Source organism: Drosophila pseudoobscura, chromosome 2 (genome assembly GCF_009870125.1).
Source record: "Drosophila pseudoobscura strain MV-25-SWS-2005 chromosome 2, UCI_Dpse_MV25, whole genome shotgun sequence".
Lineage (NCBI taxonomy): Eukaryota > Metazoa > Arthropoda > Insecta > Diptera > Drosophilidae > Drosophila > Drosophila pseudoobscura.
The window spans coordinates 24,302,825-24,330,454 of NC_046679.1; the positions used below are offsets into that span (position 1 = coordinate 24,302,825).

The 27,630-nt window shown below is 42.9% G+C and overlaps 3 protein-coding genes across 6 annotated transcripts; 1 reads left to right on the top strand and 2 right to left on the bottom strand.

Annotated features, from left to right (window-relative positions):
• Positions 1 to 916: 916 nt before the first annotated feature.
• LOC4802650 (Kv channel-interacting protein 1) lies at positions 917 to 17,221 on the bottom strand. Of its 4 annotated transcripts, none has more exons than XM_015182485.2 (7): positions 17,062 to 17,221; positions 16,242 to 16,632; positions 4,082 to 4,652; positions 2,879 to 2,948; positions 2,509 to 2,579; positions 2,218 to 2,412; positions 917 to 1,179 (listed from the first exon to the last, which is right to left on the bottom strand). In XM_015182485.2, exons 3-7 carry the CDS (start codon positions 4,235 to 4,237, stop codon positions 1,051 to 1,053), a joined length of 621 nt encoding a protein of 206 aa, XP_015037971.1. In that variant the 5' UTR covers positions 4,238 to 4,652; positions 16,242 to 16,632; positions 17,062 to 17,221; the 3' UTR covers positions 917 to 1,050. The 4 variants fall into 4 exon arrangements, with proteins under 4 accessions (XP_015037971.1, XP_015037969.1, XP_015037970.1 ...); XM_015182483.2 differs by having other exon boundaries at positions 16,242 to 16,717; XM_015182484.2 differs by having other exon boundaries at positions 16,242 to 16,717; positions 17,103 to 17,119.
• Positions 17,222 to 19,979: 2,758 nt separating this feature from the next.
• Positions 19,980 to 22,306, bottom strand: LOC4802651 (alpha-taxilin). Its single transcript, XM_001359495.4, has 4 exons — positions 22,095 to 22,306; positions 21,590 to 21,990; positions 21,301 to 21,447; positions 19,980 to 21,231 (listed from the first exon to the last, which is right to left on the bottom strand). Exons 1-4 carry the CDS (start codon positions 22,164 to 22,166, stop codon positions 20,229 to 20,231), a joined length of 1,623 nt encoding a protein of 540 aa, XP_001359532.2. The 5' UTR covers positions 22,167 to 22,306; the 3' UTR covers positions 19,980 to 20,228.
• Positions 22,307 to 22,671: 365 nt separating this feature from the next.
• On the top strand, positions 22,672 to 23,710 carry LOC4802652 (uncharacterized). Its single transcript, XM_001359496.3, has 3 exons — positions 22,672 to 22,727; positions 22,901 to 23,096; positions 23,160 to 23,710. Exons 2-3 carry the CDS (start codon positions 22,938 to 22,940, stop codon positions 23,538 to 23,540), a joined length of 540 nt encoding a protein of 179 aa, XP_001359533.2. The 5' UTR covers positions 22,672 to 22,727; positions 22,901 to 22,937; the 3' UTR covers positions 23,541 to 23,710.
• The last annotated feature ends 3,920 nt before the right edge of the window (positions 23,711 to 27,630 follow it).

Below are 27,630 nucleotides of genomic sequence, written 5' to 3' on the forward strand. Positions count from 1 at the left end.
TAACATTAAAAAACAGCACGGCCTTGTATAAATATTAAATAAACTGTAATTGTCAAGTGCTATTTTTAAATATCGGTGGTTGGTCGGGCACACACAGGACCCAGGCATAAATATACATACATATTTTACTCATTATATTATATTCATCATGTGTGCTCTCGTGTATATATGTTTTTGTCTTCTTTGTATTAAGTTGCGCATTGAAAATTCAATTAGTTGGATGCCATAAAAATGAATGTACAATTTATGTAAATGGAAAATGAAATTTAATAGATTTTCCCACATGCTGAATGAATCCAATTTGTCACTTGTCGTATTTCAGGGCTTTAATTGACTGCAAAGGGAAGGGGGGTGTTTAGGGGTTCAAGGCGGCAACAAAGTTCGGGGAAAACAAAATCATTTTTTTTGGTATTATCGTTTAGTTTAGTGTAAATATTATAGTGTTTGTTCTCTGACTTTTGTATCGCTATTTTTAATCGAGTAAAGTAAATCGTGTGTTGAGAGCTCTCGGTTTCTCGGTTTTTATCGCTATACCAATTCCATTAATGAATCAATCATTGCTGTTTGGTGGTTTAGTTTTTAGTTTAGTTTTTTTTTTCTTGAAATAAAGTCCATTTACACATTCAAATATCGTAGGTATATATGTTTAGTAAATACATATAAGACCAATTCGCTTTTTACGGCAGGATTAAATTCATAATATGCTCAAAAAATTACATATTCTTCATATTCATATTCATATTCATATTCTGATCTATTCTGTATCATCATATTTCATTTTTATCCATTTCTAGTTATACAATAACACACTCATAAAGTTTAAAGTTTTTCTTCTTTCGATATTTGGCCTAAACTAATGTTAATTATTAATATGTTTCATTTCCTCTTTTGCCATCAATTTCACTGGTGTTTTTGCCATAGGTAGTAGATGTTTTTTTTTGGAGGATTCCGTCCCCGATTTTTCTTTGCTTTGGTTTATTGCATTTATAGATCTATAAGCGATACTATAGTCTTCGAGGTGGTCAACAACACTGGCCCGTCCTCTTGTCATCAAAGGTCGTTGTCGAACATCTGCAGTGAGCGCGTCACCAAATCGTCCTTCAGACAGGCCTCCAAGAACTCCTCTATCGTTATGATGCCGTCCTGATTCAAGTCCAGCTTACGAAACACACGATCCACCTTTAAGTAAAAAAAAAACACAAATTACGTTTATTTTCCCTCTTGCCTGGATTTACTCTTTTGGCAAACAGAAATCAATTTTCGATTTAATCTTTCGTTTTAATTTTCCCGACTTTTCATCATTATCAATAAGTGCGCGGACGGAGGCGGGGACGGTCATGCAACGTGCCATGAGCGACGTGCGTCATTAAGTAAAATATCCGCCGCTGTTTCCGCGCATAAAAGCATCCGCCCTTCGCCTTTCCTCTTTCCCATACGTTGAGTATCGTTGAGCTGTCAATGCATTTTCAATACCCCTCTGGTGCAATTTCCCCACTGTTTTCCCCCACAATTATAATTACTCATACGCACTGTGAGCCCGCGACCAACGTCAGCGGATGCTGCATGTTATGTCAAGTGTGGCTCTTGCATAAAAAATGAAGCGCACAAAACTGTGCCCACAGCGATAGAGAGATATGCAGACAGAGACGCAGAAAGAGTGACAGAGAGAGAGTGAGGGAGAGAGGTGTCAGGAATAAAGCCTCTGTCTAGATAAACAAGGATTTGTGCTCTGCATCTCTCGGCATTTTAATGAAGCTCTTTGTATGGCGTGCCCAAAGCTTATCACTGATTGCGAAATGCAAATAGAATTGTATGCCGAGATTTAGGGGACCCTGGATTCCTCTATAACTGGATTATTGTTGGTGGAGTCCACTGCATGTACAGGTCTTAAGTTTTGGTAGTTCCAACTTTATGCATATGAGATCGATGCTTCGGTACAGAGCGTACTTACATATATCTTCAGAACTCTTTTGTTAAAGCTTTTATCCAATACATAAGAAACACACCCATATTTAAATAAAATATTCGGATTTTAAATACAAATATAGTCAAATTAAGACCGTACTATTCAAAATAATTATAAGTAATATGTATGATTGTATGCTTGTATGATTTAAGATATCTTTCAATTTATCAAATGAGTGACACCGGATTGGTCTTCACTTTGTCCCCCATTGAGAACCACTTTGGGCCATATCAATAGATTTGAGTCCTCACCTGATCCCTCGCTTTGCGATCGTCCTCAGGCTGGTGTGGTCTCCTGCCCATAAGCTCGTGAATGGCCAAGATGATTTCGCTCAGCTCACCGCGACTGATCCGGCCATCGCCATTCAGGTCGTAGAGCTTGAATGTCCATCGGAGGCGCTCGTAGACAGAGCCGCGCAGCAGGGTCGACAAGGTGACCAGTAAATCCTAATAACCATCAATGTGTGCAGCATGAATAGGAACATGAACATATACTCGTAAATGTAGATTGTGCAAACTTCATTATAATGAGATGGTAATTACCCGAAAACTAATGGCGCCATTGCAATTAACATCGAACGCCTTGAACACATAATGAGCGTATAAACTCGAATCTATATAAATGGAATAGGCAAAGAGAACAAAAAAAAAATGTCACAATTATGGGCGTGTCGGAGATTCTTTTTCAGTGGGGCTTTAGGGGTTTTTTTGGGGGGGGGCATTCGGTATTCTGACAGCCGGGTATTGCGGACGCAGCTGCTGCAAAGGCGAAATGGTCGCTTAAGTGGCGCTTTATGACGCGCAACTATAAAAAGGCAAAGCATAAGACCTCAGCGACAACATCGAATGGAGTGGCAGAAGCATACAGTGGGAGTGGTGGGGCATATACACACACATATATACATATACTTACTGCCATGTGGAAAGAATTTGGCGTAAATATCCTTAAAACAATCCTCGTGCACCACGCCCTCGGGGCATTCCTGCAAAAGAAAAATCGCCATGAAAATGTTTTGCTTAGCTGCTTGGATGAGGGAAAAAGAAAGAGCAAATGTAATGAAAGAGGATACGCAAAATATTAAGGACTAGTAATAGAAGGACTCTGCAATGCCCTATTTCTTTAAATTCCTTAAGAAGTTTGAGAATAAGTAGCAATCTTCTGCTCTGCCACAATATTGAGGAAAATTTCGATTGGAAACGAGGCCTTCAGAACTATCCTTTGATGAGTTAGTCATCCTTAGTGATTCAGTTAGTTAGTCGCTTTATTTTGCTAAATATGTACTTTAAATGAAATTACCCCTGGTAATCCTACAGTTGCGGAGTATCAGACCTAAGTAGATTATCAAACAAGGCTCCTTGAAGCCTTAGCTGCTCGCTCACAAAGTTTTCTACACTTTCAAAGTTTTCTATTCGCAAAGTAAACAATTTTCGCCAGGTTAATTGAGTAAACAGTACCGCAGCAGCGACCTCGAACTGCGAGCCATCAATAAGGGCAGCCATCAGCCATAATAACGATCAATAAAACCAACCATCAATAAGACAAACTATCAGTAAGACAAACTATCAATGGCGCAAAGTAAGTATCAGTATCAGAGAGGGGCACGGCACACTGCAGTAAGGCAAACTATCCATTTACTTGACCCAATGCTCATCTCCTGTTGACCCACATATACGAGTATTTTACGTATGTGCGTACTACTCGTATAGAAACTTTTTCCGAATGAGCGCGCAAATGCTGCAATTGCAAGTGCTGCTTGCTCTCCTCCACGTCCTCTCGAATCAGTGCCTGGACCCACACACGCAAACAAAGAGAGCGACGACAATTCATTTGCAATGAAACCCAAAACGCGTGTGCATTAAAATGGGCAGCCATTTATGGCAACACTCTCTTTGGCACGCCATTCGCCGGTCACCAGTATTTGGGTCTTACATTTTAAAGGATTCCTTTGGGGCATTGCGAAGGAGATAATCAGCGAGACTTCTACGAGGTTTCAACTGTTTATCGAAGGAGTACTATCTATACTTTTTTCTCAATCTGCCAATAATTATAATCATTGTAAGCAAACTTAAACCGTTTCAAAAAGAGATATTAGTAGAGAATAAATATATGTCTTACTGTTTTGAATCCCCTGTACATGACGCGGATTTCCTGTTTGGTGAACTTCGTTTGGCGGCACAGATCCTCGAGGGCAACGGGTATGGGCTTAGGCACTCGTGTTTGTTCCAACTCATAGACCACCTCCTCGATAGGGCTTTCTGGTGGTGAGGCCATGGTTGTTCTTGCTGTACTTCTACTTCCTCTTCCACTGCCACTTCAGCTTTGACTTGTTCGTGGTATCGGTTTGGTTTTGCAGTTGTTGCTTAATTAACTCTTGTTAATTATGATTTACGGTTTAATATCAATTCGCATTTGAGGTGCTCTGTTAGAGGTTTTTAGATGGCACATAACGAACCCATGGTGCTTAAATTCGCTGGCAAGGCCACACAAAACCCGGTGAGTATTCAATTTCTTTGTCCCTTTTTTATGGGTTCTCCTTCTTCTCTTTCCTGGTACGGGCGCAGACGATGTTGTTGCGGTTGTCAATCCCTTTCGGCGTATCCTCTTTATTTTGTATTTTTTTTGGTGGTTTTTGGTTACGGTTTCCTTTATGGCGCGTTCCGCTAAGTCGCTAATGAGGCAACCATTTCTGAAAGAGAGGAAAAGAGAGTATGGGTAAGGTTACATAAATCAGGTGGTGATGGTGGAAGGACGCCTTGCAGCAGCCGGAAGTGCAACTCGTAGCAGGTATGTGTGTGGGTGTGTGCTTTATATATACATCGAGTATACGCCTTGTTGACTGCCGTCGGGTCTGTGGCTGGCTCTAGTGCCGGGCGAGTAACATGCAAATGGAGATTATTATTGCGTACCATAAATCAAAGGCGCGAATCGAGTTATGCGCGCACTTCGGCGTAGTTGCAGCACTCACTTGCCACACGTTGCAGGGCAGGTAGGAAGGCAGGCTTAGGTTGTTGCCCAGACGAAATTAATGAGCACTTTGCATGCAAATGAATTGAATGCCAGTTCGCTCTGGCAGGTTGTTTGTTTGCTTTGCACCGATGCCAATGCAGCACTTAGCAAATCCTCTTCTGAATTGAGTTTAAACTGGTAAGTGAAGTGGGAATTGCCAAGACAATGCTAAATAGATTGGATTGCTAATGCTAACTCGAGTGGGTTTTGCTGCAGTAGAAGAACGTTCGTCAAAATTTCCCAGAAAACACATCCATTCCAAGTTCTGTTGTCCTATTAAATCGTTGGCTTGAAAGTAATCCCATAAACCTAGAAAATTCAATTTCTTTCCGACTCAAGTCCGCATCCTTGTCGTTTTACTCTGACAAATTTCAACAGCCCTTCAATATTTATCAGCGAAAAGTCAAAAAGTTTTTGCTGCAAACTATTTCCACTCTATTTCCATTTTGCATTTCCATTCTATTTGCTCTTACACACACACACAGACAGTCGGGGGAGAGACGATGGTTGAGCGTTTGCGATTTGGTGGAAAAAAGGGTGGAGTCGGGTAGGGTAGGGAAGGGTAAGGGTTTCCATTTCCGACGTCACGGCTATTTTTCAGCTGGAATTGATTAAGCACCAGATAAGCCAAAATGGGGTCACTGCGAAACGGAAATAGCTTTGACAGTTTTAATCCAAGCAGCATATTTATGTTCCTTTTTTCACAGCTTTCACTTTCCCCTTAACTACTTTTTTCTTTTTTTGCTGGTTCTTCGCCTTTGAGTCACACTTATGCTTCCTGCTGGGCAAATTGCTGCACTCATTTCCTGGTTGTACAAATTTTGTTGAAAACAATGAAACTTTGAATACCCTCGCTGACCCGTCCGACCCTTTTGCCGCCATGTCAATCAGAAGCACTGGAAGAACTGGTTTTAATGCCGTGCCGATGAGCAAGCCGTTGAGGGGTTTTGGTGGTGTCTTAATTTCGGGTTGCTGCCATCTGACTTAAGTTTGAATTTGGGCACATGACAATGGGGCCATCCATTGTCCATAGCACGAATCAGCACATTCTAATGAGTGGAATATTCAATATTTGGCTCGTACTCGAATGTGAATGATCGATGTACTTGTTGGCGTTATCTGCCGCCAATTACTTACCATACATTGAGTGCCAATTCTGTATGATACAATATTTCCCTCACAGACTTGTTCTTAGTTTACTTGAGGGATAATACCTATGTTTTTCTTCTATTTAATTTTGGTCTGTAAAGTATCAACCATGGCTCATTTTTTTCTGTAACTACCGGCAGAAAAAAAAACATAATTCGCTTCAGTTCTATACAGAAATTTCCTCAGAAAACTTTCGTTTGCTCCAGGGCCTTTGTGTTTTCTTTTTAAATAGACTTGTCCGCTCATTCATGTTGAACATTGAATGTATAAATAAATGATGAACGGGGCAGAGCAGGACTTACATATTTATGCAGTTTTGTGTAACCAAAACTTAAAGATTGGAATCAATAACTTTAGCCCCGGCGTAATGCCATAAGGAAGAGAAGTGCCGAGAGCTTCGAGCTCTTTAAGCCGGTTCAAGCGATTGCTGGAAGTGGGTCTGCCATTAGCATAAATTGCATTTAACCGAAAGAGAGGAGGTGGAGGAGCCATAAAAACGAATGCAATGTCATACTTATACGCTCGAGTGGCAGCCAACTAATTTCATGACTCTATTTCGCACAAATCTGTGTGGCATTCGCCGAGCAGCGGGGCTGTGCAACCGCATGCATTTCACAACATTTTAAGTCATGTTGGAGCAACGCCTCGCCATGGTCAGAACCCGCTTCTAACACTACCGTACCCGCTCCCACACCCGCACACATGTTTAGCATTCAAAGGCAGTTTTGGCCAGGGCTAGGGCTTTAGTGTGTGTGCTTGTGGAATGTTTGCCAAATATCACGTATACGACATGTGTTTCCGGCAAAGAGCGCACGAACACCCACGAATAGCAGCACAGGCCGTGCAGGCGATCCAGGACCTAAACGCATTCAATGCCAGGGCGAACTGCAATTAAATATTAAATCAGGTCACAGTATGAAGCTACAATGCGAAAATCCTTATTAGCCGATTGCCAATTGTTGTGAGACACAAGCACAAAATTTACGAATACTCGCATGACACAGAAATGCACTTAAGGCGGCAGATAGTCCATCGGGAGGAGGCGGAGTGTAGGATTAAATGGGATATGCAAATTTTCTGGCAATGCCACTGTCAAGCATTGTATGTTTATTCATTTGTCTAATTGTGTTGTTCATGGAGCGGGTAACCCGGGGAGTCCTGTTGTGTGTGGCATGTCAGGACGTTAGCTTTTAGATGGCAACGACAACAGCAGTGGCAGTGGCAGCAGCCGCCAATCGAGGCAAGGACAAGGCTTGGCCCGGCCCGTCCCGAGCCGGCTTGCATGCAGTCATGCAATGCCACTCGAACAAAAAACTAAAACTAAACAAGAACGCACGCCAGGCCGGCCTCATTCCCCTTCTCTTTCTCCTCCTCCATCTGCTAACATTATTCCCTCTCTATCACTACACTAACTGGCATTGTCCACAGTGGCTTGGATATTTGCACAGCATAATATTTGACATTGTTGATGAGGCAAGGCTCTAAACGAATTTGCATACATATACATACATCGTGCATCCTATATTTTAGCCTACAGAAAGTGAAATTATTTTGCGTTGGGAGTAAAGGCTGTTGAGGATTGTGCAGCTTAGGAATAATGCCAGAGGGTTTGCTGTAGATCTTCGATAAAATAATACATATTTAACATAAGAATGAATGTACATTGTATAATATTTTGTGTAAAGGTCAAGTCGGACTATATTCTGGATAGATTAATCTTACAAGCTTGAAACGAGTAAGAGCATTCAAATATTCAGCTATATTTTATTACAGAAATATATTCAAAGTCATTCGAAATGGATATTCTCGTTCGCTTATGGGAAATTCGTACAGCAAATCAACGGCATTCATATGCCCAAATTTATCCTATTCCTTAAAAAGCTAAGGTGCATCTATTTCCCACCCAAATGCCACTCTTTGATAATAACTTTGACCCACTGTTTGGGTGCTTGTGTCTCCAAGCCTGTGGCATTGCCATTTCCCGCTGTTTTCATGAAACTTTCACGGACTACAGCAGACAGACTGGCACAATGAGAGGAGTGCCATGCTCGAGCCGAACCCTGAGCCATATCTAAATAGAAACTCCTGGCCAGAACCAACACGCAACCGCAGAAGCCGCTGCCGCAGTCGCTGCCGCAGTCGCTGCCGCAGTCGCAGCTCTACTTCAATTCCGAGAGCATTATTAAATTTCGGATGGTATATCCATGCTATATCTGTGTGTGTGTGGGCGAGTATATAATTTTCATAAGGGCGGTGGGGGACCAAACAATTGAATTTTTGGCACGGCTTGTTTCGGGCTCGCCCACGAGGTCACCTGGGCGGTGACCTCTTGATGCGCCTACCAAAGACAATAAATCAACGCCAATTATAGTCATTTTTTCATGGTTTTCTTTTTTTCCTGTGCTGTTGCGGTGCTCCTCAACCGAACCTTCGTTGGCCAAGGCAAGCGATGACGACACATGATGTACGGCTCTCAACACTTTTCAATCTCGTTTTGGTCGAAACCTGAACCAAATCCGGCCACAAAGTGGGGGGAGCGAAGCATGGGAATATAATGAGCCACCAAATCTCGGGAGAGATATATGCATGCCATATATCGCATACCGAATCGAAATGGGAAATGGCAAATGGCAAGTGCATTTGCATTGGCCTGCCTGTCTGGGTTGATTTTCCATTTCAATTTCCCTCTCTCGCAGTCCAGGACGAGATGTCTGATGTTGACACGAGCCCTAAGGGGATTTGAGATAATGTTCTGTTTGCCATTAGACATCATCAGCATCTGCCTCAGGTAAATGGATCGACCTTAATTGATTTATAATGCTTGCATGGAACACTCAACATTCGAGGGGATTATCTTTAATTGGATATATGTGTGTATTCGGAGAGCTTTTAATGAAACTGCATTTTTGTTGTAGTTGCAACAAAGAGGTTGCTGTGGCTAAAAGATTGATTGACTTATGCTTGAATTAGTTAATGATTATAGTGTTTTGGGCTAAGCGTTGTGTAATGAGGGAAATATTAAACTAATTTGAAGAAATAAACGACTATTAAGACAAATTTCATAGCTAAAGTTGATGCAATATTGACAACATGTCGTATGGTTGATTACCAACGGGGCAACATACACAAATAGTTGGCAAGTCTTAATTGTCAGTTATCCTAATAATTATTACTTAAATTATACCGACAATGTCGTTGGTTTTGAGACTATTGCCCCTTGTACTGCTAGAAAGGATTAATAAACAATATACAAAGCTTCGAATAGATGGAACTGGAAACTATTTGTCTTTAGACCTGATTTATTTCTGATTGTTTGATTTCTTTCTGGTTTTTTTCGCCCCTCTACATGTACATATGAGTATTATCTGTATCCAGATCTGACAGTATGACGCATAATTAAAGTTGGTAATTGTGCCAAAAGGATTTCTGCCAATTGCCAAGAGATCTGAGATATGGGCCCATCTTGGCTGCCAGCCAACAGATAGATAAATGGCCTATCAGAGAGTTATAAGATAGGCAGGGCACGGGGAAGGGGAAGGGAATTCCTTCCCCGGTCGTTATTCATTCCGTAAATACCGTAGAGTGTGACCAGAGTTTATTATCCTTAATGGAGTGTGAACAGCGGGTGCATTAGATTAGTTTTTAGTGGCTGGCATTTGACATTCACTTTGAGTTTTAGTTTGCGTTTGGCTCTGCCTTTGAGCCGGCGCTGGAGCTTGGGGAAATCAAGCTAAAAGTGCTGATGAAAATCCCCCCTTTTGCAGTTAGTTTTTGGCTGTTAATGAAAAGCGTGCGATAATTTAAGAGGGCATTTTCCAGCTGGGATTCTCCTTACACAAAAAACAGCCCCCGTCCCTACACTTGCAGCTCTCTCAGATAAGCCCGGCACCGCCGAGGCGAGGCATGCCGCACGGCAGCCATAACAAACGACTCCCCAAAGCCGCAGAAGCAGCGGATCAGCGTGTGGCATGGCATATGGTTCTCGCTCTCAGTTTGCAATAATTTTTTAGTTAAACATAAGAGGGAAAAGCAATTTTCGGCAAGGCATTTTCGGCTATCTTAAATCAACAAAGCGGAGTGGAAATGGGTGCTCCCCGAGAGCTACTACGAGTATTATTAGTCGCTGCTGATGCCTTAATCGCACATCCGACACGCGACAAGTAATTGGTGGCACCTGTGTGGTATCATCGTTTCCTTCGCCCTTCTTTGTGGCCCTTCAAGTGATGGGGCAGCCATGTAATCAGACAGAGGGCTGCTTCGGAAATGTTTTACATTGAAATGGCTGGCATACATGTTCTGGAACCCTACTATTCCATTCTTAAATTGTTGGTCTCTTTATCAAGTGCAGTATCTTTTTACTTTTAAGCATCTTCCTGCTTTCATTGAAGTGTTCTACGAACGACATCCCGCCAAGAGTGCAGCAGCTCAAGTGGCCTTAACCGAAATGAAGTAGCAATCATAGATGAGCAATTGCTGCACTTAAAGTCTGACAAATGTTTAACAAAGATCCTAGCTGTATACATTTCAAGGAGTCGAGTCGGGCCACTTAGAGGAAGTCAGCAATCAGCTCAAGTTGCACAGACACACACATTGCATTGAGTGGAATGGCATGGAATGGAATGGGATATGTAGGATGGATGGAGTGAAAGCGAAACCGGATGCTTATTACTGGCTATCTCTGGCCCAATCAAAGTTCAACTCTAGCAACTGTGTTGTTCATTAATTTGACAGCAGTTAGGAGTCTCTAAAAATGCAATTCAGCTTTAGTTATGGCCAAGGCAGGGCAAATTCTGGTACGAGACTATGCAAAAATCCGAGGGGAGCCATAGTACGAAAGTTTCCATTGCATTTCCGTGCAGAGAGAAAGTTTTCGTAACTCCCGCGCACAAAATGCAGTTATTTCTGGCAATGGCCAACAAGAAACTGGCTTCATTGTTGGCCAGCCAACAAGAAAACTGCCAAAATAGTTGCAAGCACTTCGGGGTATGGCTATGAGCAAGAGCAAGAGCAAGGAGGGGGTCTCCTATGAAAATTATACAAAAGCAAGGAGGCTTCAGAGTGGATTTAGGGACTGCTCGGGTGTACGAGTATGTTCCAAAATTTCGTATTCAACTGTGCGAAATGCTCAACAATAAAACGCCATTGAACGTCGTCCTACTGGCGACTTGTGCCCCCCACACACTCTCACACACACTAACACAGTAGAGCCACCCGCTAGTCGTTATGGCCCCCGGAACTTCCGGTTTGGCGATATGCGCCAACTTTTAGACAATCATTCTCGTTGTTCCCTTTCTTGGCCAAAGGCAAAAGCTTAGCGAATTTTTGCCCCAGCTATAAATATTCCGCGATATCTACAAATACATTCATATACTCGTACATATTCGGTACTGTGCATATATATATATATAGTATTTTCCTCTGTGCGTGTATGCGAACCACAAAAGTTTACTGGACAACAATTTTTTTGCCTGAATTGATTTAATTTATGAGCTGCCCTAATTTATTTCCGCCAAGCAAAATGGCAAAAGAATAGCGATGAAAAAAGTAAATTGGCTTAGGCGATTTAATTTAATTTACTATTTAACGAGAATATATGTACGAGTATTTCTATGAATTTAATTACCATTAAACCATTTAAAGATGGTTACTATGCTAGTATAGTTCGAAGGAGCCAACAGGGCCCTTTCTAATCTCTCTGCTCAATAAATACTTTTGTAGTACTATCGTTTCTCAATCCTGTTTTCACACGGAATGTAACCAACTGAAACCCCTGTTGAATCCATATTTAGAGTTTCCCAGATTTTACATGGCTTAAATCGCTAATAAAATCGATTATATTAAAAATATTCTATTACAGTCTCGAATTTATTTAATGCTTAACATGTCCAAATAAGTATTGTAAGGAGCTTTCCAGCATCATCATACATATGTCTGCACATTTATTATAGTAATAAGTATTTAAAACTTTCTAGCATATAATCTTTAACTGGCATTCAACGAATGTGTATTCAGAGTTTTCTTCACCCAACCCCAACCCCTACCCTGCCACCATATTCAAAAACCAATTACATATTTTTTGGTGTATGTTTTGCCCAAAAGTTAATTCTTTCTCTGTGGAAAATCAACTACAAAACTAACTTTTCTCTGGTTGTTCAACATTTGTTTTTGCTCGGCTTATTTTTATGTTCACAACGAACATGGGAATGGGGAGCATCTACAAGAACATGAAGAAAAACAAGAACAATGAGGGCCGAGACCGAATAATAAAAAATTGAGCAAAAACAAAAGCCCGACAACAATTACAACAAAAGCAATGGCAATGGCAATAAAAAGAAACATTCAACTCTGGCAACTCATACAACGCGAAATGGTGGAGGCCGGATGGGGTCCCCAGGACAAACTGCGGGGTATATTCCCGAAAAGTATGCAATATTTGCCTCCTACTCCTCCTCCAGCTGGTGGTCCTTCAACTTTGGTTGTTTGCTGCTGACTTGGCGGCTCGGGCCAGTAATTAATGCTTATAAGAGCCACTCGTTCGCTATGTGGGTGTGTGCGTGTGGGTGCCAGAGTTGCCACACTTTCAGTAAGCAGTTTTTTTTTTGGTAAAGGATTGTTCAAGTTAATTGCATGTTTTCAGCATACGTTTCTCTGTAACTGTGGATTTTCTCTCTCATTGGGAAAATTTGGGAAATTTTACCAGAAATCTTTCCTTGCAAAGCAGAGTTGCCCCACTTTTCTTTTTTGGAAAGTACAGTCCTTAATTGCATGATTCCTGCATATTTCAGGCTGCCATTGTAGAATGGCTTACTCTAACCAAGCTATTTCCCAGCAAAGACATTTAACTTTTTGTGCAATTTTCGATGTATTTTTTTTGGGGTGTGGGATGGGACGTGTAACACATGGCGTATGCGTGTTACGGTTGTAGGCGCCAACTTTCGGACGAAAACTTTGCTCTTATCAGCTGGCGATAAAAATATAAAAGAAAAACGAAAAGCCTCTGTCAAATATATATTGTGTGTAATGGGTATATGGGTGTTTTGGAACTTTTATAGACACATCTGGTGGCTGGGCGCTTCTCGTATAAATTTCAAGTTTGTTGTTGCTCGAAAGTTAAACGTTTACTTTTTTCCTAGCTGTTGCATTCGTGTGTATCCATGTATGTTTTGTGGCCTTAACTAGGGGGGAAATGTAGCAGCAGTTGCCCATTGATAAGTTAACCAGTAATGGTTTCCAAATTGATGTTCATGCTAGGGGTAGTATGTGTGATGTCCTTGGCCAGGCATAAGCATTTAAAACTACATCTAAAATGCTATTAAGATAGCTGACAATGTTCGTAGGCAGAGAGAGTTATGTCTGCTTTAAGGATTTACTTTGTTTAAAGCCGAAAGTTTTTCGTTTAATTATTCATCTAGAGACAAAACTCAGTCACGCCCATTACTCATTACTCACTTAGACGCGGACAATACGAGTACGAGTATCATTCGATTCGGCCTTTAATCACCTGTGTCATTCGATAGCCCACGCACCTGTGTATGTAACACCTAAAGTGATTAGGCAATTTATAGCCGAAGCCGTTGAATCATTTTGCACCTCACGGCTGCCATTTGGCATTAGGACCGACCTGTGCGTGTCGTGAACTTTGCTTTGCAGCCAAAAACTATTTTTGACCAAGGTTAAGGTTTCGTGACCTTATCGTGAGGTCTAGATGATAGTACGATTACCTACAAAGAGGGGAAGTTAAGCCTCTGTTAGATTACAAATTCGAGTCTTAATATTTTTATTAATCTTGTACTTCCTCTTCAGGGACTGGGCTCTATCGTATACCTTTTTCATGTCTGATAATTTCTAGATCTTCTGCAGATGTCCAAATAATTCGTGTTACTATTCCTACTTTCAGCTAAAACTATTCCCTGGCCAATTTTAAGGATCTCTGAACTTAGTTAGTTACAAATCTTTGGCTGGCTAACTAGTGAATGGTATACGGCGTGGGTTCCATTCAGGTTTACAACTAAGACTCGCATTTTTTGGCAACAGTCAGACGATTTTCGTGTGGTTTGTGTGCGCTGAACTTTTTTTTACCTTCTCTTAGACTATTTTCTAGGCAAGGTTAATGTTCTGTGACCTTATCTGGAAGACTTGGTGGGTGGCTAGCTAATGTTATCCCTATCTTCCGAGTATTTCCTCTGAATCCTCGTCAAGTAGGGCATATTGATCCCTGGTTAGTCGCGTTAGGCTTTCCTACTTTTTTATTTTTAGCATTTCCATTCACAGTTTCGTGTTGCATACATCCAGGCTTTGTGTCCCTGGCTGTCCTGCTCTCATTCGCCCACTTAGAGGACAACAGCAGCCACTTTTGTGTGGGCTTTCTCTGTATCTGTGCGTGCGTATGTGTGTGTGAATGAAACTAGAGCGCACCTTGATGCTATTTTTAAACGCCACACAAAACAACAATTGTCGCTTAGTTTTGTGTTAAGTGTTTTTAACCATCCATGCCGCCCACTACGCCTGCCTCTTGAGGATGAGGCAAGTTCATTTCGTTTTATTTCATGGTTTCCCCTCCCCCCTGGGTTTCTCTGTCCCACAACTGCAGTTGGAGGTGCAAGTGCAGAACCTGTTAGCGGACAGCACTTAAAAATAGTTAAGGCCCAAGAGCGTCAAGTATTATATAAATAGATGACAGCTAAATACCTGCCTTCTCCTTCCTCCTGTGACTACAGACACACTGACTCTCACAAGTCTGCGGGCACACATTTGTGTGGAATTTCTAATTGCTTTCCCTTGTCGAATAGCAACATCAGTGCTGGCATAAGTTGGCTTTTAAAATCGGCATGTAGATCTAAATGGAATTGACATTTGGCTTATTGGCAAACTGCATGGCAAATGCATATCTGGTCAGGACTTACTGTAAAGTTTATTTGTTGCACATATCTTTAGTTTGGTTTGTTTTGCTGCTTCTAAATGCTTATGTCGGATTAAATGGACTGGAAATTGCAACCGAATGTAAACGGGAGAATATAAATACAGAAATGTGAATAAAAAACTACGGATTATCTGAATTATTTATGACCTTAAATGGAATCGGCCAGAGTGCTGACTACTCTTGGAGACCCTCCGCTTGAGCTTTATTTCAAAAGGTGTAGTAAATATATTGTGATGCTGCTTAAGGACTCAAAAATCATTGTTCGAAGCTTGTGAGCTATTTTTCCTATGTTCCAAATATGTCAATTAAAGAAATGCAGTTCCCAAATATATATTATAATGTATTTATACGAGCTGTCAAGGTTCACCACCCCCGGCCCCCTCGCTATGGTTAAAATATCAGACGATGGTCCAAAACTGTTTTATATAATAGAAGGAAATAAATCCCAAATGTGAGATAACAATTTAATGTTAAATTAAATGGAATTCATTAAATTACAATAGATTTAAAATATATACATATAATAATTTTTGTATAAATATAACGTATTCGGTGATAGATCACTTTAAAGTGAAGTAATCTTTACCAGAGGCACTGAAAACACTCTTTGAAATTCTCAAATACATATTGAACATATACATATAGGGCTGACTGTGCTCAGAGGCAGTTCGATCTGTTCACGTTCCCCATAAAAGAGTATACTTTCAGGTGAGCGAATGTTTGTTTGGCCCTGTTTTGCGTGTGTTTATGCCTGTTTGAGTGTGCGCGAATGTTTGTGCAACAATCCGTTTGTGCGTGTGTTTGTGTGTGCGGCTTTGGCGCCTACCCAAATAAATCGCATGCGATTAAAATTGTAAACAAATCGCGTTTGGAGGCATGCGTTTTGCCGTGCTGTGCTCGATTCGCTTTTCTCTTTTTTAGTTCTTAGCGTCAGGCAGGATGCCCCCCCCCCCCTGGCTTCAGTTAAATGAGTTGTTGTTTATAGTTCTTAAGAATGTGTGGGATGTGGGTGTGCATGGGTACGGCGGATGGCGGATGTGTGGGTGTGCACACATTTGCATTTGTAGCGTAACGGTGGTATGTATTGTTTACTGTTTACTTTGTAGGTTAGTTCTGCTCCAGCTTTAAGTTTACCGTTAGCTATGTGCTTCGTCGGCTCATTCTTTGTTTCGCCATCCACTCCACTCCTTGTATATTTACCTTTGATGCCTTTGACGCGGAGCTGGTGACGGCAGCGAAGAAGACGAAAGTGGGCGAAAGCCGGACCTGGAGACGAGACACGGCGGAGACGAGAGGCCAGGGGACCCGGGAACCCAGAGGGTTGGGTGGTTGGAGGTGGCAGGCGGCAGGTGGCGGCGGGGGGCTGGTTTTTGGGTGGAATTAACCTCAAAGCATGCCAGCAAACAGCTCTCCTCGAAGCACTTGACTCTCGGGTTTCGTTTCCCTTTTATTCTCGTGTATATTTTGCTCTTGCTTTTGCGTGTTTCGTTTTAATTTGTTAATGATTTCGGCATATTAATTTATTTGCATAGTTTCTTCGGGCCACACTTCAGTTGTATGCCACATTTTTGGCCAGCCGTCGGAACGAGTTCTCCAAACAAATTATTGCTTTAGTAATTCTGTTGCTGTTGTTGCTGTTCCGCTCTGCTTTTTCCGCAGCAAGAAAGCCAAGCAGCCTGCACAAGACAAGGAGCAAAAAACACGAAAAAAAATAAATTGAAACAGAAGAAGAAAAACTGTATCTTTTAGATCCGGGCATATCCTTTATCTCGGACACAGCAGCACCCGCAGCAGCAGCAGCAGCCGCGGCAGCAGCAGCGCTGTTGACGCAGCGACGCTCGCAGCGGCAGCAGTAGCAGCAGAGCAGCTGTAGCTGTAGCTGGAAAATTTCCTTTGCTTTTCCTTGGCTTCCTACTCGGTTTTATTTTTGGTGCTTTCTCGCTAATTCGTTTCAACAATTTCTGCTGTGATTAACAACAGGAGGACGAGGACCCAGCAACAACAGAGATAGAAGTTTTACCACAAATCCCCCCAAGCTGGAGAGCAGCAAAAACCGCGCACCGTTCTTCCAAGTCCGTTTGACGTTAGCAGGAGCAGGAGCCACTGCACTTCGCATTCGACAAGAAACCGTTCGACGCGCGCACCCGAGTGTCCTATACACAACTGATTACAGTTGGAGTCGAGTCCTCGGCGGCTGCCAGGACTGCGAAAATGTTTAGCAGCAGGAGCAGCGGCATTCGCTTCGTTTCGCTTCCACGCTTCGTGTCGTGTCATGTCCTGTCGTGTCGTGTCGTGCCGTCTGTGCCGCATCCCGTTCTCGTTCCCGTTTTCGCTCTCGTTGTTGTTGCTCTGGCAGCCAGGTTTCTGTTGCCGAAATTTGACTAAGCACAGCTTTGTCCAAGACGGGCGACAGCTTCACAGTTGCTCTGCTCTCCTCACTCTCTCTCTGCACTCTCTCCCCATATCCTGCTCTGCGGAACCTGACATGCGCTCTCCTGCAACAGCAAGCTTAACACTAACAGGATAACAGGCCCCGGCTAACAGCAGCTCTGCGAAAAGAGAGCGGCAGCAGCAGCAGCAGGACAGCAGCTGGAGCAATGAGTGGGTGCGCATTCACTTGGGTGTTGGATGGCTCCATTGTCTTGAGGCTGGGGCATACAGTGGGACTGCTGTACTATAAAATGGAACAGCGTTGGAGTATTTAATCGTAATTAGCATAAGACAGAAATTAAGTTGTAGGTCTTTATACATATTTCCAATAAACCGAAGGAGATTCCACAATATTTTTGATTCGTGTCGAAGATATAGCCACCCAAAAGTTGAATTTTTCTGCCTTGAGTAATCCATTAAAATTGTAAAATTGTAAAAAGTACGAAATATTTAGTAAATTCTCCACATATTATAATACACTAAGAAATGCTTGTTTCGACATTTTGGAATAAATTAAAAATTTTAATAATCGCATACTCTTTAAACAAAGTCCACCCTTGCCCACTGTGAAGATTCATCTTACTCAGCCCGAAATTGGCAGGCAGAAATATTGCCACACTTCGCACGCACCCATCCCAATCCCTGAGCAGCATAGTCAAGCAGTCAAGCAGTCTGGCAGCCCCAACACGGATTCCCCCCGCCACTGGGCCGGCTGTGTAGCTGGCCTACTGATGCTGTTGGTGCTGCTGCCATGGCCGTTGTCGTTGTCGGCGCCGCCTGAGAAATGACACCCATGTGTTTAGGACGAACATGATGTGGCACCCCTCCTGCCGCCTGCATCCTGAATCCACAGAGCGCTTGGTTACGCCTCTGCTGGCGTGTCTCGTCTCGCATTCACATGTGCCACTGTGTTGGACACTTGCACAGTTCTCTCCGCCAACGACCAACGAATGGACGTGGACGTGGAAGGTTTTACAGCCCCAATGACAAGTGCTTAGTGCCCTGTCGGTGCTGCTGCCTCTGTGCGAGTATGCATGTGTTTCGCTCCTTGTTCTTTCTTATGCTCATTTTTCAAGCTCTTCAAGCAAATGGGGAAACGGGGAAACTCAGCCAGCGGTGGGTCAGCGGGGGGAAGTGGGCAAAGTACTCGGCGCACGCTTGCGCGGCTTTCAAATTTACCGTATTAACTCATTAAATGTTCAAAAGCTCATTGCCTGCGAAATGTGCACACATTTCTGGAAGTAAGTGTAACACTGTCGGTGTGCAAGTGCTGTGCGTGGGCGTGGGCGTGGGCGTCTGTGGGCCTCTGTGGCTGAGAGGGTGCGAAATATGCATATGTGTCGCCCGCTGATTTTGCCACTGCAAAGACATTTTTAATACCACCTAATAGCCGACGGGTGGTGTGCTGGCTTGGGGTCTAGATGTGATGAGATGAGCCATAAATAAACACACTTCTTATTCATTTACACGAGAATTTTAAATGCAGCAAAAGTTACTACTAAAGATTTAATCAGATGTAATTTTGGTATTAAAGGTGGATATCCCAAGGGTATATATGTTGCGACGGGCTTACATTTGCATCGTTTCGACAAGGGGTAGCAAACTGTTGAGACCTTAACGGTGGCCTCACGCTACACTCATTATATCCTCCTTTTTTTATATTTGCACCACTTTATGCAAGTTAAATTAATTTCTGTAATTATTTTAGTGCCATAAATGGCTTGTGTACACACTTTCAACACCCTCCTCCGTCCCACGTCCCACCACGGAGCTCGCTTGACCGCTGCCACTTGCGGATATTACGCATTCGCCGCGTTGCATGCATCTTGAATATTTCATATCTGAAATGTGGCGACCGGCAGAAATGACAGCTGCGTGTGGAGGGTAATTAAGGCGCCATTATAATGACCCGACCCTGGCAACGAAACGAGAACACTTGCGGTCTACATTTTCCCACAGGCCCCCTTTTGGTGGCTATTGCAATTTGTTGCATGTGGCGGCAGCAGACATTTAGGCGCCACTGAACAGTGACGTATGCGCCACAGTCAAGGCCAGTATGTACATCGTGGGGCTTATATCAAAGCTCTTCCATCATACCAACCTCTGTATTACTGACTCTTACGGGTCGTAGAATATTAGAACTTTTCTCTGCATACTCGTAAACTCCATAACTGCATAATTCAGTGCTATCTATCTGATATCTGTCTTGGGCTTATTTTAGGGCTAGCTTTTCTTTACAAATGTCTATAATCTTGTAAGTATTTGGTCCAGTTTTTCTGAAACTTTGAGGTGTATTATTTTCTCTTTTTTGAATTTCGGTTCCTTTTACACATTTAAGGCACCAACTGCCCCAGAAATTAGATTAATGAATTACAATTCATTGTTGTTTTACAAAGAAGTGGTCCTGTACACTTTCCTATGGCACATATCTCAGCTTTGAAGTCGATTAAACACGAGGGCGGCCTACTTTATTTTTAACCCTTGGGTTATAGCACACTTGTGACAAAATTAACGTTTATAGGAAACACGTTTATTCAATTTAAAATTTGATACACACATGATCGATCTTCGAAGACACTTCTTTAAATAAATACAATATAAAATACAATAAATAACTAGTACAAAATTTGTGGTTGTTTTATGCAGCATGCTGGTTGAGACTGAATGACACAAAATGCTTTGAGGGAGGGCTAGGCAAACGGTCCGTATCCGTCTGAGTAAAAGTTATGAGATGTGAAGCAGTCGACAGCCGGTGGTCTAATCGGCATCGATTAGGGCTGGCACTGCTGCAAGACCGTTGGGCTCAGCGGCCGGCGGGCCATCGCCGTCGCCCCCGATTTTCTGAGACTCTGCCACTTTCGGAATCGGAGCGGTCTGCTCCTGAGCATCCTTGGTGGTTTTCACGTTGCTGGCATCTCCTGCAGCTTCCTGCAGTTTGATGACTGTCTCAACATCCTCCAACAGCAATTCCTCGACGTCTTCTTCTATCTTTTCTTCAGGTGTCTCCCCGTTGGCAGTCGTTTCGGCAGCAACCCCATCAACTTCTGGGAGCTCTTCGGCTGCGGCTGCTGCTGCAGCTGCTGCCGCTGCCTTGGCTTTGGACTTTTTCTCCTTCTTCTTGATGTTCTTCTTGGCATTGGCCTGCTTTTGCTGATCCTCGGCCGCCTTGTTCTTTTCCTCAATGGCTGTCTTAGCCTCAGCTGTGGTCAGCAGCTTCATTTGGTTCTGCAAGTTGGCTAAGGTCTCCTTTAGCTCGGCGCAGTTTCGGCTCATCAGCTCCATCTTGGCCTTGTCAGTGTTGACTGGCGTAACCTTAACTGGCTCCGGCTCTGGGGGCAGCTGTGGCAGAGGAGGAATCTCAATGTTGTTCTCCCTGAGGCTCTTGTGCAGAGTCGTTCGCTCCAATTGTAGGGCCCGCAGTAGCTTCTGCAACTGCGTGACTTGCTTCACCAGGCGGTCCGACTGCTGTTCCCGCAACTGTTTCTCGGTGGCCAATTCGATGACCATGGCATTGGCCTTCTCGTACCTCTGGCGCCAGCCCAGAGACTCCTTTTCAACCTTTTTTGTGTGCTTGGACATCTTCTCCAGCTCGATTTTGTAGCTGCCGAATACCTCGTTCGACTTTGTCAGCGACTGCTGGAAGTCATCGTATTTGGTCATGTATATGTTCAGCTGCTCTTTCAACTGGTGTTCGCGATCGGTTAGATCCTTGATGCTGCGCTGAGCCTGCAGAAGCTTTTCCAGACCGATTTGGTTTTCTCTGTAAGGAAGGAGAACGACCATTTAGTGGTTAGTTAAGCGATGGTTAGTTGGCGATGAGGGCACAAACTTTTTGAGGATCTCCTTCTCCATGGCCGCCTCGACCTGGGCCTTGCTGAGCCTGGCCTGATTAAGCTGCGACTCCAGCAGCACCTGCTCGTTGAGCTTCTCCAAATGCTGCTCGCGCGTCTGGTACTGCTCAGCCAGCAGCTTTAACCTAAAATCAGAGAACAGATGGTCAGTGTGTGCGTGCTCATGCCGCAGACAGCATGCAGTGTCTATATTTAGACGTTTAAACGGCGCGCACACCGCTGAGGCAGCGCCGGCTGCTGCTGTTGCTGCTTAAGGCTGCCACTCACTTTTTGGTCATTTCGATGTTGTAATCGCGCAACTTGATGTTCTCGTCGTTGTTTTTGGACAGCGCCTTCTGGACGTCGTTGATTGAGCTCTGGAACTTGATCTGGGTCTCCTTGCGACGCTCCTCCTCTACCTTGATCTGCAGCATGCTCTCGTTCTTCACAGACTTGATAATGCGCTGCTGTTCGCGGCACACCTCCTGCAACTTGTCGCGCATCAGGATGCACTTGTTGAGCTCGCGCTGCATCGCCTCTTTCTCGCGCTGCTGCCCCTCCGTGTGGCGCTGCACCACCCGCAGTTCGGCCGACAGCTGGCACACGTTCTTATCGCTTTCCACCTGCCGCTGCACCAGCACCTTCACTTTGTCCTCGCTCGTCGGGCACTCGGCGAGGGACTTCAGCAACTGCGGGGTATCAGGGTGTCAACCAATTTAGGGATATATCAATATGCATTTCGGTTGCCATTGCAACGCCGGGCGCAGTCGCGCTCCGGAAGGAATGTTCTTACCAGCTCCTCCAGCTTCTGTTCGCGCTGTTTCTCCTCCCGCGCCGCCTTTTTAGCCTTGCCCACTTTCTCCATTTTTATAAAAGTTGATGCTATATATAACTTTAATTTCGTTCTAAGGAACGAAAAATTCAAGAATTTTGACTATATTTGTTGTGCTTTATCTCAGTGTGACCGTGGATTTATCGTTAAAATATACCGTCCGACCGGCTCATTTTCAAAATATACCGTAAATATATTGATGAAAATACGAACTTAGCACACTTAAGCCCCCTTTATTTAAACTAGATAACTAGATCTAAGTTAAACAGCCGAACATAATAATACAAATATAATAATATAATAATAAAAAAGAAAACGATATCTTTCACCTACAAAAGTTCTTCAAGATTCACAGTTTTCGTGGAGAGTATATTAATACCATCTGGTCGACAGCACATGTTGCGCTGAAGCTGCTAACAGAGTGCAAATATGCGCCTAACAGCACATTAATGACTTTGCGTTTAACAGCACACCACCCCCGACAATACGTTAGTGCTTGAATTTTCCGCTGGGGGGTCGCCAAAGCAGTCCTGCTGTTACAGTTATTCCGCGATCTTCCTCCACTCTTTTATTTTTATTTTCGAAATAAAAAAGTATGTATTGTCGCATTCAGATCCGTTTTTCCCACAAACATACACAAACAAAATTTCACGCACAAATGTGTATTAAATATTCCTAGTTTAAAAATATCGCGCGATCGCCGCTTTGCAACCTATCCTCTCTCCTCTTTTCACCTTTCTGCCTATCTCTGTATTCTCTGCTTTGCACTTTTATTACGCATTTGCATTATAATACGCAGCAAGCATGTCTTCGGTGGAAAATGAAACTATGGACTATTTAAAGAAGACAGGAGTTCTTCCTCGGCTCGTGAATATTTTGAAGCAAGTAATAAAGGTCAAACCGCAGCCATTGGATCCTCTTATGTACATTCTTCATCAGCTGAACTGCCCTTTAATTCCACAGGTATGATTTTGTTGTGTTGGAAAATTGTAAAAGCGTGGTATTTGCTAATCAATTTTGTTGCAGGCCCAAATGAAGGCGCTGGAGCGTAAAGTGACGCGTGCCCACGACGAATTGCGGTATTTGCGAGACCTTCTGATCAATGTGGGGGCGAACGACGATCTCTATGACAGCGAGACCGACGAAGAGGAGTATGTCGGAAGCGTCGAGGGTCAGATTTGTGACCCAAAAGACTTGGAAGATTACGGTTATGTCTGTGAGGAAGACACTGGCGATGAAACTCCAGATGAGAACGAGACCGAAGCAAGTTTGTTCGAGAAGACGCAGACGCTGAAGCATTACATTGTTCAGGCCGCTGTGGCGATGACTCCTGTCGATCAGGATGCACCGGCTGGATCGTACGAGCAGCCCTGCTCGAGCAGTGCCATCTGCAACGAGTCAAAGTAGTTGTTCAAACTAATACTTATGTACACGTACATATATACTCGCATGTTTCAATGCATGTGGTTTGTTCCATTTTGAATTTTTTCTATCGTGTTTAATGAATGCAGCTTGTGACCTTTTTATGAATTATCAATAAACTCAACGCATGGGCGTTGCAACTATTGCAGTAGAAAGGTTACCACCCGTTTTGCCATGTAAGCACTGATTGAAACATGACTTCGGCCTGGTTCTGGTCGGGTCTGTTCATAGGTGATTTCCATTGAGCACACCTCAACATGTGGGAAATCAATAACAATATGGGAATATAATATGCATGCATGCAGCTGGGTCGATATATATGTATGTATATGTACTCGTACTATATCTATAGCCGAACAAAACAACAATTCAATTAACTCAAACATGCTAGATGTAAAACTGGATGAATGCTTCAATTGCACTATTGCCTGGAGGAGAGGTTGTTCTCCGTCCGCTCCCACTACTACAGTTACTCCTATTATTCCTCGGAGTGGGTCAGGGACCAAGCTAATTCATCATTATCGAGCTGTGGATAAGCTGCAGCTACATATGTAATTAAGTCCTGCCCCCGGGCAAATGATGTGCATTAATTTTTGCATTTGACAGCTGAGCTGTATGTCTGTGTGTGCGCGCAATGAAATACGTATTTACAATATTGAAAGAACCCAATAATTCACTTAAAACCCAACGAATCGAAATCATTTGATGCGAAAGGCGTTTTAATTAGTTTCTGTGTGACCGGTAGCCAGGCGGAATTAGAAAAGTTAACTGAAATGAAAATTCTGTGAGGCATCAAGCTTTCAGTTGCTCGTTTACCTCAATTACGCCCTGCATTTGAGATTTAAATATTGGTTAATCAATAGATTATGTGACCGTTCGTTGGAAAAGATTATATTTTTGGTACATGTGATTATTTGAGTTTTACAAATTCAAAAAGCGCAATTCAACAGGGAAGGGACATATAGATATCCAATTAATTATGGTCGTATTTCCACTACACTCGACTAATCCATCGAGACCAGGTATTAAAGCCTTATGGAGAGATAAGATTTGTGGTAAAACCACCAACACTAACACAAATATCTCGTCGTGTCTATTTTTTATAAAGTCTAGTGGTATTCAAAAGTCTTAAAGAAACTCAGAATATAAATAAGATATTAATATGATATTTATTTGATTGTTACCTTGTTAAGGGACTTAAAACCCATAGAGCCGTACAGTGGTAATTACAATAGGTATAATTTACTTTGTTGAAAACAAGTGACTTGCAAAGATATTTAAGTTTCCGTTTTAGTAACGTTTCTATAAATTTCGGGTAGCATGATGCTCGTACTAAAGAGATAAAACTCAATTTATGTTTCGTTGGTATCCTGCTGAGTGCGGTAAATCTTTGGAGTAACTTCCTCGTTATAAGCAAATAACCCCTAATGACATGATCTATCAATAACTTTTAGTGCGTAGGTAGCTTGAAAGTTACTATATTGCACGCCACACTCTACGTTTTGAGAACTGATCGAGAGTCCCTATGATGAGCTCACTAGGAATCGGCAGGAATCAACTATAGGCGCCTATAGCAACGAATAAGTATCACGGATGCACCGTCTCCCTGGCCTGGTATAACGACAGCCTACTCATCGTTGATGCCTCTCCGTGCGGTACGTCTAAAAATAAAATCAATTTTATTCCAAGTATCCCACTTTTTACAAAATATCAGATACTACATACATATTTTATTGGTTTCCACATCCGTTATATTTTACACTTAATAGCAGGGGGCTTAATACCGGGGGGAAATGTTGCCAGCCCAATGATTTACACCAAATATTTGTCACAGTGCTATAAATCCCTCTAATCCTGCTGCAGGACCCTCGACATCTGCATGTCCGGTTTGACAAATAAACTGCAGCACAGCTTACATAAATATTGCCCCAAAAAATAAAACATATTTTGCCACATACTCGTAAAATAAACAAGACGACCAAGGGGTTGTGCGGACAGCAGCTGCTTTTAATTGCTTTCGTTGGTTTTTTGAACATTTTTGCAACTTTTTAGTTGACATTGAATAATCGCTGCGGAAATTGTCGTTCAACTGCAAATTGTGGTAACGGCGGAGTAGACTCCAGTCCGCCTGATAATTGATTGAAGCTCTTTAAATTCTGTATTTTGTGTGTTTCTATAGTGCCTTTTTTTTGGTTGGTGCTTCGGCTGGTTTCAGGCTATCCCACCGATGCGCAGGCCGGCTTTCTGGCCGTTTAATCTGTGCACGCGTGCCGACTGCAAAGTGGCCAACGGCAACGGCCCAGTCCTGGTAAAGTATGTCCTGGAATGGCCCGGAATGGCTACCGCAAATCTGCTTTGCATGTCAGTGCGGCGCAACGTAAAACTTTGACCACGTAAAATACGATACCCTCGGGAAGCGGCCTGCAATGGACTGCAGGGGATCAATGGTGGACTCCGACGGATTTCAACGAAATGGAAATGGGATATAGACAGGGTAGAGAATGCCCAAGGAATGGTGGTAAAAAAAACAAAACGCAACAAAGAATTTAACTGAAAATATTACATATTTGTTTTTGGTAGAATCTTCGATTTTGGTTTCCATTAAAAACTTAAATTTTATGTTCATTTACATTTTCCTTTTCAATTTTTATGCAGACTATGAAGGATAATTTTATTTGTAAAATCATACGATGCTAAAAACCGTAAGATTATTGATGAAAGTATTCAAAAATATATAATTTATTTCACCGCAAGTAAACTAAAACTAATACTTATCCAATTTTTCAAATATTATTAGTATGTTTCCAGTGATATTTCAGTCGCGAATGCACTTGGAATCTGATTGAATAGAGCTCCTCCCATTGCCCCATGGCCTTCGCCCCCCACTCTTCGCATACTCCAACCCCCTGGAGAGCGGATATGGCCAGTGAAGTAAAAGTACAACAAAAATGAAAGAATTTTCACAGCAAAAAATAGCCAGCATGGGGGCGGCCAGTGGGGAAATGGGGAAAAGGGTAGCACGGCTTCAATTTCATGTCGAGTAAATTTTAATTTACTGCTCTTTTGTGACCGCATGCGAGCCAACAAGACTTTGGGATCTTTTTTTCAGTTTTTTTTGGGCTATGGACTTCTGTGTGTGTTTGTTTGTTGGTTTGACTTGTTGGTCAAATGATATATCCGGTCGGTCGGTTGGTCGGTTGGTCAGTCCATTCGGCCCGAGGGCGAGTGTGGGATTTTTAAAGCCAGCGAAGCACCGAGCTCCCATTAGTTTTAATGACCGCAAAAGGCCACACAAAAAAACCCCGGAAAAATGTTTGAAAAACAAAACAGAAAGCGAAATAAAAATTCCGCCATTGCTGGCAGGCTAATTGAAGTCTGTCTGAGTGGCACCAGCAGCAGCAGGAGCAGGCGGTTGGCATGGGGGCGTGGCAAATCTCAAAACTATGCTTCATTAGCCAAGCTGCAAACTCTATTTGCCTAATGGGGCAACACCCAACACCCGCCATAAAAAGACCCAGAAAGCGGCAGCCAAATGAAGAAATTTGTGCCATAAAACGTGCCAGGCTTAAAGAATGAGCCCCATTCCGAACAGAAAGAATATATATTTATACGAGTATCTTAGCTGCAATTGAAAATTCCAAACACAACAATTAAAAAGCAATTAACTATGCAAATTTCGTCGCTGTTAATGAGCCGGAAAGGAGCCGCGAGTGGGCGCATATATTCCCATTTTTTGTGGGTTTGTGGCAGGATCTGACCCGAATACATCAATGTCTGGTGAATGTTCGGGTCAAATGCTCCACGCGCGCACACAGTCCCAGAAATACACTTAATCATTTCTTGTCATTTTTCATGAGGAAAAAAAGGGTTAAGCAATTTTTATGTGTCAACAAGAATAATTCCTGTCACTAACACGTATACGAAGCGACTTGGCTCAAATGACAAAAGTTTTCCCTGGCAAAACGGAGCAGCGGAGATAGGTGGAGAGGCAAACAAAAGGCAGTCGCCGTATTAATAATGAAACAAGAAAGGGACATGAAAACCCCACGGCTGATACCCTTGCAGATCCATTTAC

Bases quoted from the DNA above. Each gene is read 5' to 3' on its own strand.
- LOC4802650 (XM_015182485.2), bottom strand. From the start codon at position 4,237: ATGGCCTCACCACCAGAAAGCCCTATCGAGGAGGTGGTCTATGAGTTG. The intron at 2,580-2,878 runs GTAAGTATATGT...CCATTTATATAG, and splicing joins CAAATTCTTTCCACATGGCA to ATTCGAGTTTATACGCTCAT. The intron at 2,413-2,508 runs GTAATTACCATC...GATGGTTATTAG, and splicing joins ATGGCGCCATTAGTTTTCGG to GATTTACTGGTCACCTTGTC.
- LOC4802651 (XM_001359495.4), bottom strand. From the start codon at position 22,166: ATGGAGAAAGTGGGCAAGGCTAAAAAGGCGGCGCGGGAGGAGAAACAG. The intron at 21,991-22,094 runs GTAAGAACATTC...GATACCCCGCAG, and splicing joins AACAGAAGCTGGAGGAGCTG to TTGCTGAAGTCCCTCGCCGA. The intron at 21,232-21,300 runs GTTTGTGCCCTC...CCTTCCTTACAG, and splicing joins GAGAAGGAGATCCTCAAAAA to AGAAAACCAAATCGGTCTGG.
- LOC4802652 (XM_001359496.3), top strand. From the start codon at position 22,938: ATGTCTTCGGTGGAAAATGAAACTATGGACTATTTAAAGAAGACAGGA. The intron at 23,097-23,159 runs GTATGATTTTGT...ATTTTGTTGCAG, and splicing joins ACTGCCCTTTAATTCCACAG to GCCCAAATGAAGGCGCTGGA.